The sequence below is a fragment of the Chelonia mydas genome, chromosome 8 (genome assembly GCF_015237465.2).
Source record: "Chelonia mydas isolate rCheMyd1 chromosome 8, rCheMyd1.pri.v2, whole genome shotgun sequence".
In the NCBI taxonomy this organism is placed as follows: Eukaryota; Metazoa; Chordata; order Testudines; family Cheloniidae; genus Chelonia; species Chelonia mydas.
In genome coordinates, this window is record NC_057854.1 from 99852205 (window position 1) to 99865550 (window position 13346).

General features: G+C 43.6%; 1 protein-coding gene and 1 long non-coding RNA gene across 9 annotated transcripts in view; one reads left to right on the forward strand and one right to left on the reverse strand.

Moving 5' to 3' along the window:
* The window catches only part of STIL (STIL centriolar assembly protein), a 38639-nt gene extending 31075 nt beyond the window's left edge, over positions 1–7564 (forward strand). For all 8 annotated transcript variants that reach the window (XM_043521320.1, XM_037906986.2, XM_043521319.1 and 5 more), the window contains 3 exons: positions 2125–2317; positions 3074–3330; positions 5671–7564. In XM_043521320.1, the coding sequence (XP_043377255.1) occupies positions 2125–2317; positions 3074–3330; positions 5671–6502 (1282 nt within the window). In that variant the 3' untranslated portion in view covers positions 6503–7564. The remainder of the gene's footprint in view (positions 1–2124; positions 2318–3073; positions 3331–5670) is intronic.
* The window catches only part of LOC122461483, a 30263-nt gene extending 17915 nt beyond the window's left edge, over positions 1–12348 (reverse strand). The window contains exon 1 of the long non-coding RNA XR_006283404.1: positions 11385–12348. This is a non-coding gene — a long non-coding RNA (uncharacterized LOC122461483). The remainder of the gene's footprint in view (positions 1–11384) is intronic.
* Positions 12349–13346: the final 998 nt, after the last annotated feature.

Here is a 13346-nt window from a genome sequence, read left to right on the forward strand (position 1 = left end):
TTTGTTTTTGCTGGGGATAATGAATTGCTTCTCCTTGCAGTAATTGATAACCTGCATTGACTATCTGGCACAGCACATGATTTAAATCTTATCTCTTTCAACATGCACTGTTGATTGGTTTGGGTTCCGATATTTTCGCTATCGTTCATGTTTGTTTCTGGGGGTCACACAGAGATCTATCTGGGACCCCAGGATTATCGTTCCTTCTAGCCTCAACTGTTACACATTTGTAGATAACACCCAGATACAGTAGTTTCCCTATGCCCTGTGATAGTTCACTCTGGCATATCTGCCTTTCTGATGTGTGAAGACTTGGAATCAGATTCTTTCCTGAAGCTCCTATTCATGTCAGTAACAGTGAAATTTTTCAGTCTGGACTTCACTTATCTTATTGTAGAAACCAGCTGAGTGCATAGCACTGTGAACATGCCATCCGTTCAGCCAGGTTGATATTTTCTTTAAAACTATAGTATGTGAAAATATCGGTATGTGTTTACAGTAAAACATAGTAACAATTCTTGTTACTAATATTAGTGTTAAAATGACTTCATGTTGAACTAAAAAGCAAAACAAAAAAGTCCCAAGGGCTTTGAAGAAGCAAAAAATTGCTTATGTTTTGAAAACTCTGATGCAGCAGGTGAAACAGATTAAGGCCAGAGGGGACATCATTCGTTCATCTAGTCTGATCTCCTGTGTAACACAGGCAACACAATGTCGTCATAATGAAAGTATATCTATCAGACAAGCATTCAGTCTTGTTTTGAAGACTTACTCCTGAGGGAATCCTTCATCACTGCGCGTGCACAGAATTTGTGTCCCCCGCAGCTGTCTTTGCTTCTCCGGAGAAAAATGGCTTCTGACAGGGAAGCAAAGGGAAGCCGCAAGAGCAGTCCACGTTCCCCTCCCTGGCATTGCAGGCAGGTCAGTTCAGGTGCCTGGAGCAGCCGGTAGAGACATAAATCACCGCCGGGGAGAGGAAGGCTGGGAAGTCGTGAGAGAGAGACTCTGTCCCTCTTGCTCATTATTGAAGCGTATTTGGTGTGGAGGGGCAGGGCTTTGGGGTGTTTCTGAGGAGTGGGGCAGGTTCTGTCCCGTCAGGCAGAACAGAATGTAGCAGCCTGCCTGCTTAGTGAATTGTTCCCATTTTCTTTGTGAATTCCCCACGGGAGTATAAAACAGGTGTAAAAGTTTTAAGGCTCCTTTACATCATTCTGGCAATGTAAAGGACAGTGGCCTTAAAAATGCTTATGGTGCTTTTGTGATTAGACCTGGTCTAAATTTTTGGACTGAAAAACATTCCTATCAAAATGTGCTCCATGAACTCTTTGCTACTGACCTTTCTGGAGTGGCTCAGTAGCCAATATAAATTGTGAGTTTCATCCCCCAGCCTTCACTTGCTCTTTAGTTGCTTATGATGTAACACAGAGCATATGGCTGCATATATTTGTTGATTAATAACTAGAAATAAAGTGTCAAACCTAGCTACGTTACTGTTAGGCCAGCTCCCATTCTCCATCCATTGTACTGTAGTTTAAATAAATTACCAAAATAATTGAAACCAGCATGATTATATTGTGGTGTTTTGACAAATAAAATATGTGGAATTTTGCAGAATTTTAAAATATGTGCAGAATTTTTAATTTGGGGGGCAGAATTCCCCCAGGAGTAAAGACTTCAAGAGACAAAGAAACCACCACTTCCCTTGGTGTCTTGTTCAAATTGTTAATCGCCTTCGCTGTTTAAAGAAATTGTGCCTTTATTTCCAGTTTGAAGTTGTCTTGCTTTACTTTCTATCTGTTGGTTCTTGTGCTCTTCTTTTTGGTAGATTAGTAACCAGTATATCCCTCCCAATGAAGGTACTTATATACTGTCATCAAGTCAGCTCTTGATCTTCTTTTTGACCAGCTAAACTGAGCTCCTGCAGCCTCTCTGTAAGGCACTTTTTTCCAGCCCCTGAATCATTTTTGTAGCTCTTTGCTCCACCCACTCCGACCTTTCAACGTCTTGGAGAACATTAAGAGAAATTGAGAGATGATATAATTTTCCAAGATTTAGATTCATAAATTACTTTCAAACAAGGTAAAAAATAAATGGTGTATTAACTCATTGTTCTGTCTCCTTCAGAAATGTGCCAGTTTCCCCAGCATGTGTTCCGAATTCACTGTTGGAAGAAAGCGCCAGCATGTATTTACAGACAGGACCCACAGAAGGGGCTAACAACCACATGGTGGCACCAAATGAACCAAAAACTGAGCATGCTGGTCCATCGCTGCCTAACCACCCATCCGATGATCAAAAGTTTTACCAGGATATATTGGTAACAGCATTTTAAAACACTTTAATATCTGGCAGTCTTTCATATCTTAGTTATTTGCCACTTGTCATTCAGAGTGACAGGTTTCAGAGTGGTAGCCGTGTTAGTCTGTATCAGCAAAAACAACGAGGAGTCCTTGTGGCACCTTAGAGGCTAACAAATGTATTTGGGCATAAGCTTTCATGGGCTAGAACCCACTTCATCAGATGTATGGAGTGGTATTTTCCACTCCATGCATCTGATGAAGTGGGTTCTAGCCCATGAAAGCTTATGCCCAAATGCATTTGTTAGCCTCTACGGTGCCACAAGGACTCCTCGTTGTCCTTCATAGTGTGTTTCTCATAACCAGAATAGGCTCTGTGCAATACACTACTTTGGCTTTCACATGGCTGAAACTGTGTATGGTTGTCACATGTATCTCAGCTCTTCTCCATGTTTTCTGTGGTGCAAAAGAGAGGCAAGCTTATGACTTCCCTTTCGTGGAGGTTTAAATACTCATTCTGCCATTCACTCCCTTCTGTGCATAAATGTTGTATTTTATTTTTGCACACCAAGTAATACACAACGTTTAGTGATACTAAGAGTTAACTTGGCTTGTTTGTCAGAATAAGTTTTTCAGATCTAGCTGTAAGATAGTTTGATTTGGAGTAAATATGCCATAGATAACACAAAACAGGATTCTGTAGTAAACGCCTTTGTCAAGTTCCTGTGATTTTGACTAGTTGGTCCACATGTGCTTATGCTTTTTTCCCTATGTAGGGTCAAGTAAATCACTTCTTAAAGTCACCCTCTGAAGAAAGTGGTTATCCATCTACAAAACAAACAGTGGTTGGCAATGATGGTACCACATGTCGGAATATAAATAACCCAAAAGAAAGGAGTTCAGTATCTGACCCAGGCCTGACAGATAAAGATTGCGTGATTAGTGCAACCCTTAAGCAATTAAGGAACCTTGGAGTGAAAATTGAATCTCCTGACAAAATGAAGAAAAATGCACACAAAGTAGAGAATGCCAGGTAAAGTGTTAGCCTTCACTGCTCATTCTCTTTCAGATAGAAAGATTAATAGGGACCAAAAGTGGGCAAGAAGTGATGCAGAAAGGGCCTAATGCATCACCTCCAGGACCACGTTTTTGATACTTGTCCACAGGGAACACACGCTTAGTCTGATCTTTTCAGTCTAGTTCATGCTAGGCACTACTAAGGCTGTTAGAAGAGAATGATGGGAAAGGCTGGACTCCATCCAGATATTTACACAGGCACTAGATACAGGATAGTAGTCCTTTTTTTTTTCTTTTCTTTTTTTTTTTTTTTTTTAAATAAAAAAAATTTAAAGGCAGTTCTCAAAGTTGGGTTGGGGAGTGCATCTAGCTAAACCACGGAGTTCCTGCTCTCACAGGTTAAACAACCATATTGTTCTTTAAGGAGTGGTGTTTGCTGCTAGGTGTATCCCAGTGCAAAACTCTGAGGATTGCTAGAGGCTTTCTTAGCCAATGAAACTTTTAAAATAAAATCGAGCATCTCTGTACGCTGTCTGGCTGTTTTGAGCCCTCCTTTGTCTTGTGTTTCACTGGTGTAAGTTTAGTTGTCATCAGACTTGTGCATGAGACCAAAACTGGAGGGACAGCAAACACATGAGATGAGGACAGAACCAATCAATAAAGAGACATGGAGAGCTTAGAGCAGTGGGGAACTGGAGGCAATGAGAAGAGGTCCAGGCCTGAACCCATGGAGAGGGCATAGATTAAAAATGGAGGGTGGGAAAATAAAGGTTACCAAGGAGCCAACCCAGCTGCACTTAAAGTAAGCTTTGTTTTCATCTTGATGCATCTTTAGTGAGACAGTGTTTCTTGATTCATTTAAACTAAGAGTTCTGGCTGCTGCAAAGAAGGTATAGTATCAGGCAGGCAGGGGGGAGATGTCTGTCTCAAGAACTTATCCCCAGTAGGAAAAAGTTTGAGAATTGTTCTAACTTACGTTGCAGCAGGTGCTTTTTACCAAAATTTAAGACAGCCTGTATTACTGGCTGTATCAAACTTTCCCCACCATCACTCTCAAGCTTTTGTTCTATTAATATGTTCCATTAACATGCTAATAGGGGTGAAACTATAAAACAAACTAGAGGTCTCCTTTCTTGATATACCTCTTAAAATCCTCCCCTCCTTCTGTCATCTTTGTGGCTGACCAAAGAGACCTTCTTTCACAATTGTCTGCAACACAGTAGGGAACAAGCTAAGAACAAGGTTCCTCCTGCTTATTTTTTGGTGGTCTATTTATTTATTTATTTATTTATTGAGCCAAAAATTTTCCTCAAGTCCGTCTTTCGCTGGAGTACATGGGTAGATGCCTTTTAGTCTCTTGATATTGGGGAAACTGGATTTATTAATCTGATGCATGTAGCCTGTAATAGATGAAGTAATGAGCACCAGTATCTTGGAGCTTGTCTTGACTGTGTATTTTTATAATTAAACATTACAAGAGTTTAGTGGAACAAGGACAGGAAAGAGTGAATTTCCTTCACAGACTGAAAGAGGTCTTGAAAAACTATATCCTTCCGAGTAACAATAAAAGTCTCTTAAAACTTATCCATTTCCAAAAGCCTGAAAAGGGATGTTGGAAAAATCTCTAGATGGCCTGGTATTATTTTGACATGAAGACAAAAAAGCAATCCTTAACCAGTTATTGGGCTCACAAGAGAGGCTGTCTTCCATCTGGATAAAAATATTGGGCTACATAGCCATATATAAATAATAGCCAGCTCTCACATAGCACTTTTCACCAGTAGATCTCAAAGCAATCACTAAAGAGTCCAATGTGATCCCCATTCTATAGGTGGGGAAACTGAGGCACAGAAGTGCTGTAACTTGTCCTAGGTCACCCAGCAGGTCAGTGACCAAGCTAGGAATGGAACCGAGGTCTTCTGAGTCCTAGGCCAGTGCTCTAACCACTAGGACACATTGCATCTCTGGGCAGGGATCAACTAACTATTAATAATTAGTTTCTGGGTGGTATATTGAACTGTTGGTCTTAACTTACAAAGCCCTAAAGCCTACCTGAGGCTTCCTGTCGCCATGTGACACTACCGAAGTTGTGATCAGCATTGGATCAGGGATGATTATTCTCAATCCACTCATGGATCTTTTTCTGTAATGCAGGTACTATTAGGTAAGACGCACAATCTTCCTATGTGAGGTGTGTGTTAATTATGTGAACAAATAGCCTGCTTAAAAGCCAGATATTTGGGGTGGGTTAAGAGGTGGGGAATATGCTTCACTGTGTTGGTATTCTGAAATGACCATGGAACATTGACACGGTATAAAGCTAAATTAACTTAATTTTCGGTGCTTTGTGTTTTAGCGTATTGGCCTGCATAAATCCTGAAGCAGTGGTCCCTGGACTAAACTACATGTCATTTGTTAATGTCGGCATGAGTGGGTTAACTCCCAATGGAGTTGATCTGAGTATGGAAGCAAATGCAATAGCACTCAAATATCTAAGTGAAAGTCAACTGACGCAGCTTTCTCTCAGTCACACAAGTGAAAAAACCCCTCAAGATTCATCTTTCCAAAACCTCTTGCATACAAACATGGACAAGAGCATGATGGGTCTTAGCTTAATTTCACCAAACAATATGTCCTTTGCAACCAAGAAGTACATGAAAAGATATGGGCTCCTACAAAGTAGTGACAATAGTGAAGATGAAGAGGAGCTGCAAACTCAGAACTGCAGCATCTCTAGTATTGGCAAGTGTGAAGATGTGTTAGAGACTAACTTTAAGCCAATGTCAGAGGGCTTTAACTTCGGGAAAGAATCTTCTGAAGGAGTTTGTGAAAGATTATCCATTAACCAGAAACCTTACAAGGAGTCAACTGGAAGTTATTCCTTGTCAGAATCCGATGGTCCTGTGTTGAGAAATATTACAAATGAGGTCTTTCCTCCAAAAATACTACATCAACCTCATGAGAACTCACAGCAGATTCTGAAGGATTTAAAGCCAAAACCCAAACTTGTAGCTGGGAAAGTAGAGTTCACTCAGCAACCGGACAGGGAGAACCTAGGAAATGTTCGTCTCTTCCCTGAAAATCTACAAACTCCCACCCTGGAGACATTAAATCAGACAGACAGCATGAGTTCAGTTGGTACCTTTCTTGATGTAAAACACCTCAGACAGTTGCCAAAGTTGTTCTGAACCTTTTTTTTGGGGGGGGGGGGGGGGGGACTGGCAACCAGCATTTCTTGGATTTGAAGCCTTCTTAAGGTTGAACAAGATTAGAAGAAGCCAATGATTATGTTGCCTTTATAGGTCACTTAGCTTTCTTGGCAACAAATGACTAACAAAACTGAATATGTGATACAGTGCTGGTCCACCAGGTGCTCAGCTGACCAGGATTTGTCTGACAGATTTTAAAGTACATATGTACTTTTTTGTTTACAATTTGGGATACATCTTTAATATCCAAAAGGTCAATCAATTCAGAATAATCTGGACATAAGCTGTGCTCCAATATATTTTTAACTATGCCTGTTTCTTAACTTTTCAATTATTGCATTTTTTTTTAAGCATCATTGACGTTTTTATACATTTATGCCAACATTGAGCTGTAGGTATAATGTGTGGGTGGGAGTTTAAAGTCAAATAGAATGAACTTACTGACTTTAAAGTCTACTCAAGCATGTGGCAGGTTACTGTATGTGGAAAAGCGTAACCTTGATTTTAATTAGTATAAAATTATTTAAAATTCAGCCACAATTGCACATATAATAGACATTAAATGTATCATGAACATCTAACAAGGACATCAGTAAAATTAGCACTTAATGATTTTTTTTCTTCTGAATGAGTGTCTTCTATTTATTTGAAAAGTACATGTTAATCATAAAAGGCCAAGCAAATCCATAAGATACAAAACTGGCCTATTGATCTGTTGCTTATTTATGTTTGATGTGGTGGTTAATCCTTGTTAAAACACTCACAATCTAGCAATCACAGTTAACTGTTAAACGAGTGACTAACCTTGAGTAACATTGCAAGTATGCTGTTTCACATGGTTCAAACTTTTTAACAACTCTGAGTTCAATAAAGACAAGCAAACTAACTTGTTTACTTTGTTCTTCTGTGTTAATATGTAAATTAACCTGTCATCAATGCTCTGGAGTGCATTACTGAAATAACCTTTTTTTTTATAATCCTATAAGATTTATACATTCGTTGAGTTCATGAATCTGTAATAAATTATTCATTCTCACTTGGTCCATTTCTGTAATGAGGTTTTAGTTGTTGGGGTTTTTTTTGGAGGGGTGGGGTGGTTGGTTCAATATTTTTGCTGTTGTCACTAGCATCACTTACTAAATTACTTACAATCTTAAATATAACAGAAAATGGCATTTCATGTACTGACTTTAATGGTAACCTCTCTACCTACTTTTTATCAGGTGCTGTCCAGCCATGTAAAAACAGTTCCTCCTGAGCTCTGTTAATTCTGACCTGCAGCATTGCTCTTTTTGGAGTCCTGAGCAGAAGCTATTAATTGTCATGTTCAATAGGAACCAAGGGAGATGCCTAAGAATGAGATCCGCAGATGCCAGCTTGCTAGGTGGATAGCTGCTGAAGCTAGCCAATGAGAGATACTGATTAGAGGGCTGTGTGCTAAGCCCTCCCCACTCACAGATAGGCACCTATTGCTGCTAGCAGTCCATGAACAGGAACCAGCTCCCCGGAGTCGGACGTCTTAGGAGCCTACAGTTTCTTGCCGTAATAAATTAGGTGTCTGTCTTGTTCTACACAAAACAGCTGGAGGAGGTGCACACCTCAACTTTTAGCCCAATGGTTAGAGCACTCAGCTGGGATGTGGGAGACCTAGCTTCAAATTGCCCCCTCTGGCAGAAGGGGGGGCGGGATTTGACAGGGGTTTCCCACCTCTCAGGAGCATGCTCTAACCACTGAGTTAAGGGATATTCTGATGTGGATCTCTCCTGTTGAAGCTGTTCCACTGTGCATAAATAGCGAAAGAGTGATTGGAATGAGGGAATTGGACACCTCCCCATGATTACTATTGAAGTATTTATCTGTAGTGGAATATACGGGTATTGCAGAGAAATCAGACCCTTTCTCAGCAGAGTCCAACTTTCCTCAACCTAAGAGCCGGGCGAAGGTGGGGGGATTGGGGTGGTAGCTGGGAGCGGGCTGTCTTTCAACAGGTTAGTATGTCTGCTTGTTAACATCAAGCTGTCCACTGAGGGTGTGTCTACACGACAACTAGACAGCTGCATCTGGCCTGTGCCAGGTGGCTCGAGCTGTTTCATTGCTGTGTAGACTTCTGAGCTCTGGCTGGAGCCCAAGCTCTGGGACCCTGTGATAATTAGAACTGGAGAAAGTACTGAGACTATGCTCTGAGTCCTGCATTGTGCCCTAGGGCAATGAATAGATGGCCTCATGGGTTTTATATCTCAATTTCTTCTTCTGTGCAACCAAGAGATCAGATACACTTTCCAGCTGTAGCCTTCTGCCTCTGCCCTCTAGAGGTAAGCACCTATCTCATGACCTTTGGCCCTGCTGGATGTGGTTGGTTTTTTTTAGAGCTAGCAGGGTTATTTTTTGTGTGCAATTTGTTATAATAAAGCTACATTCTTGTCCTCCATTATACTCCAACAAGTGGGGCTAATGGGAAGAATAAGAATATGGGTTAGCTATTTAAAGCAAAAAATTTAATTGCATCAGCTAGACTCCAGTGGTCTTTGACGTATATATTTCTGTACATGTTATGACCAGTTGTGTCTTGTCAAAGTGGATTGTTTAATGATCAACAAGAATATTTGCTGGCTCTTAGGACCTTTTTCCCCATTGCCTACATATTTTGAAACCACTTCAGAACCTTTTTGATCGTACAAACCTTTACAATCAGGTAAATCCCACTAGCTATCTGGATGTTTTTGCTCAAATAATAAAATGGTTAATGTTCTTAAACTGTCTTTGCTAGGTTTCAAAGTTAACATCGATGAGGCCATTCATACCTCTGAGCTATTTTTTTGTTCAGTATTTCCCATTGAAAACTCAAGAAGATGCCAGCTGCATTGGTTTAGACTTTGTCAACATGCTGAAGACTTTTTTTTTTGTATCTAGAAAGATAATTTTAAAACAAAAGCTCAACTGCTAGAGCACAATCTTGAAGCAGGGGTTGGGCTCTAGGGCAAGTCCCACAAACTGTCGAATCAGGGGATAGACAGGACCCTGAATAAGTAGAACATTAATTGGTATAGAGGAAATATCCCATTAAAACCATCTCTCCTTGCATAGTACAACAGTGCATAATTTGAAGAGGATTCACTTTCCTCTGAAGTATATAGCAGGGGTTCTTAACCTTTTTCTTTCTGAGGCCCCCCCCCACTCACACTATAAAAACTCCACGGCCCACATGTGTCATAACTGGTTTTCTGCATATAAAAGCCAGGGCTGGCGTTAGGGGGTAGCAAGCAGGGCACTTACTTGGGGCCCTACACCATAGGGGCCGCCACAAAGATCAGTTGCTCAGGCTTTGGCTTCAGCTCCAGGTGGCGGGGCTCAGGGCCCGGACTTCAGCCCCATGCAATGGGGCTTCAGCCTTCTGCCCTGGGCCCTGGTGAGTCTGATGCTGGCCCTGCTTGATGGACCCCCTGCCTGATGGACCCCCTGCCTTGAAACCTGCCTGCGCCCGACCCCTGGTTGAGAACCACTAGTCTATAGTTCAGCTTGGAAATAAGATACATCCTTTGTCTGTCCCAATGTGGCCATTTGGCAATTCTTGTGTTCCTTATATTACTAGAGCACCTAGAATTACAGTGACAATCTTGGTGCAGACTTAATAATACAGATCAAGGATGGGGTGGGGGGGGAGGAAATAGGATTAGCTCTTCTTAGGTTTAGGCTAGAATTTGAACAGACGGTTGTAACAAGGGCCATCAAACTCAACTGACCAGTTAGATTTTACTCCCAAATCGTAGGAATTGTGCTGTACTTGGAATGGTAGGTGGAGCTAATGTTGCATAAATTTTCCGGTTGCTTCTAATTTTCATGTTTTAGTCCTAGTGAATGGGAAATGTTTGCACCCCTGGCTTTTTTTTTTAGACTGTTCAAATTGTTTACGATGACTGTGAGAATCGCTTACATCTGTGTATATGTGTATCTTTGTCTGAGTTCCCTATCACTCATAATTCAGTAAGATTGTATAGATCAGTGGCTCTCAAACTTTTTTACTGGTGAACCCTTTCACATAGCAAGGCTCTGAGTATGACCCCCTCCTTATAAATTAAAAACATTTTAATATATTTAACACCATTACAAATACTGGAGGCAAAGCGGGGTTTGGGGTGGAGGCTGACAGCTCATGACCCCCCCATGTAATAAACTTGCAACCCCCAGTTTGAGACTCTGTTGTAGATGGAGGGCAAGCAAGCTCTACCAGTGGTTGTGAAAGTGTGAAGAAGAGAAGGAGTTCTCAGTTATTTTATCCGAGTCAAATAAGTTTTTCTTCGAGTGCTGCTTCATGTCCATTCCAATCAGGTGTGCGCATGTCAAGTGCACACGGTTGCCGGAAGATTTCCCCCCTAGCAGTAGCTGTAGGATCGGCCTGGGCACCCCCTGGAGTCATGCCCTCATGGTGCTCAATATAGTGTCCTGCCAACCTGACCGCCCCCTCCCCCCCTTCAGTTCCTTCTTACTGCCTGTAATGGCCGGAACTTCCTGTTCCTAATGCCTCGGCAAGCGCGTGCTTTGCACTAGTGTGTGTGTGTGTGTGTGTGTGTGTGTGTATATATAGTTAGTATAGATAGATTTGATTTCTCCCATAAGTTTCCTTTGGGGGTTCCCCCACACCCTGGCACATGTTTCCCCAACTCCACGGTATGCCTCAATCTCTAGGCTTATAGCCGTGCTCTGATTGCGGCAGGTTTATGCCGAGAAGTGACCCGCACACTTCCTGCTTGAAATGGTAACAGCTAATTTAGACCCCATCATTTTATATGTACAGCTGGGATTATGTTTTCCAGGGTGCATTACTTTGCATTTATCAACATTGAATTCAACATTATGTGATTACCTAGCAGGCCAGAGCCGCTGCAGCCTTTGGTAGAGCGTGCTCCAATCTGTGGACAACTCCGACCCCGCCTCTGTAATTTAGCCTTGGGAGGCACCTGATGGTTCATGTCATTTTCAATCACTCGAAGAAGAAAAAATGGTTACTCACCTTCTCATAACTTGTTCTTCAAGCTGTGGTGTTCATGTCTATTCCAATACCCACCCTCCTACTCCTTTGTCTGAGTAGCCCGTAAGAAGGAATTGAAGGAGGGTCGGCTCAGGCCGGCAGGGCCCTACACTGAGTACCATGAGGGTGCAACTCCAGGGGGTGCCCAGGCCAACCCTACGGATACTGCTAGGGGAAAAATCTTCTGGCTACCCTGCACACAGTGCCCACACGCCTGATTGGAATGGACATGATCAACACATCTCACAGAACAACAGTTAGGAGAAGGTGAGTAACTGTTGTATCCATCCAGGCTCTGGTGCTACACTGGGGGAGGTGTTAATATTTCTCTCTGATGCAAGAGCCACTTGGCATCTCCCCTGAGATCAGCGCGCTGGTGTTCTGAAGTTAACTAGACAAACACACTGACAGTCCTTGCCCTAGCTAGATTATTTTCTAACTAGGACAATGTATTAAAAGGGGAAGAGGGGAGATACTCACAAATAGATGAAATAGTTGCCCTAGGTTCCTAGAACACGGGCAATTAAAGTCAGTGGAAACGCTCCCATTGATTCCAGTGGGCTTTGGCTCAGTGGCAGAGTACAGACTACAGCCCAGGTCTCTTAAATGCGGGTCCTTTACCTTACCCCTTAGCCCACCTTGCTTTCACCGTCGGTGTCCATCCCTGCAGAGAATAAATTCCATAATTATAACTAAAGGCAACGTTGGTATGAAGCTGTACGTGTCGGGTCCCCTTCACACTGCCCGGGGATTGTGAAGCTGGGGTAAGGCGGTGTAGAAACCCTGTCGGTCTATGCAGTGTATGGTACAGAAATGATGTAAAATGGATTCTGCTGGGGCCCTAGCCGTGGCGATGTGGATCTGGAGGTACACAAGAGGCTTGACTTCCTAATCTCCCCTCCCCAGCCCCGTCTGTTCTATCTTTAACGCTTCCTGTTGCTGCGACGAGCCCAGCTGAAACTGATCGTGCTTCCTGGCTGGAGCTCGAAGCACGGCACGGCAAAGACTCCGCTCGTCGTGACCGCCCCATGCTCGCTCCCCCCCGCTGCACACTCAACATCAAACGCGGGGCAGGAAACCCATCGATCCAGCCGGTCCCGGGCCGTCGCTCCCACGGGGGGGCCTCGGAAAGCCGCTGCGGGGAAGTGGAAACGAAGGAAGCTCGAGGGCCCTTTCCCCTTCCCCTCTCAGCAGCTTGGACGGGGGGAGGGGGGGCACGTGGGTAAAACATTGCCACCCCGAGGTGGGGCCGTTCCCTATGAGACCACAGCTGGAGCGCAATGCGGGGCCGGGAGCCCGAGCTCCCGAGCGGGGGGGCCCCCGAAGGGAAAGGGGGGAGGGGAGATGAGACCCAATTTGTGGTTGAGCCTGGGGGCGTCGTGCCTAGCGGGATCGGGCCCAGGAGGGGTGAGCCCCCCCCGGTCTCAGGAGGCAGAGTAAAAAACTTGGGGACGGAACCTGCTTCTTGGCAGGTTTCCTGGCTCCCCTTAGAGAGGATCCCATTCATATTCTCCCTCACGCCCCTTCCCTTTCCCTACAGTGGGGGTCTAATGCTAGCAACCAATGAATCGCTGTTCGTTACTTGGGGGGCTTGCCAGGTTCCGCCAAACTGCACGGCCTGGCGTCCCCCCTTTTTCTGGTGTGCGTGTTTTGGGGGCTCTCTGCGCCCCCCGGCGCGTAAGGATCAGAACTGGAGCCACCGGCCTTTGGGTGCAAGGAGAACTGGCCCCAAAGGTGCCTGTGAAACGCCCGCCAAGCCCGATCTTTTCTCTCCCTCGTTCCTCACCTGACCGGGGG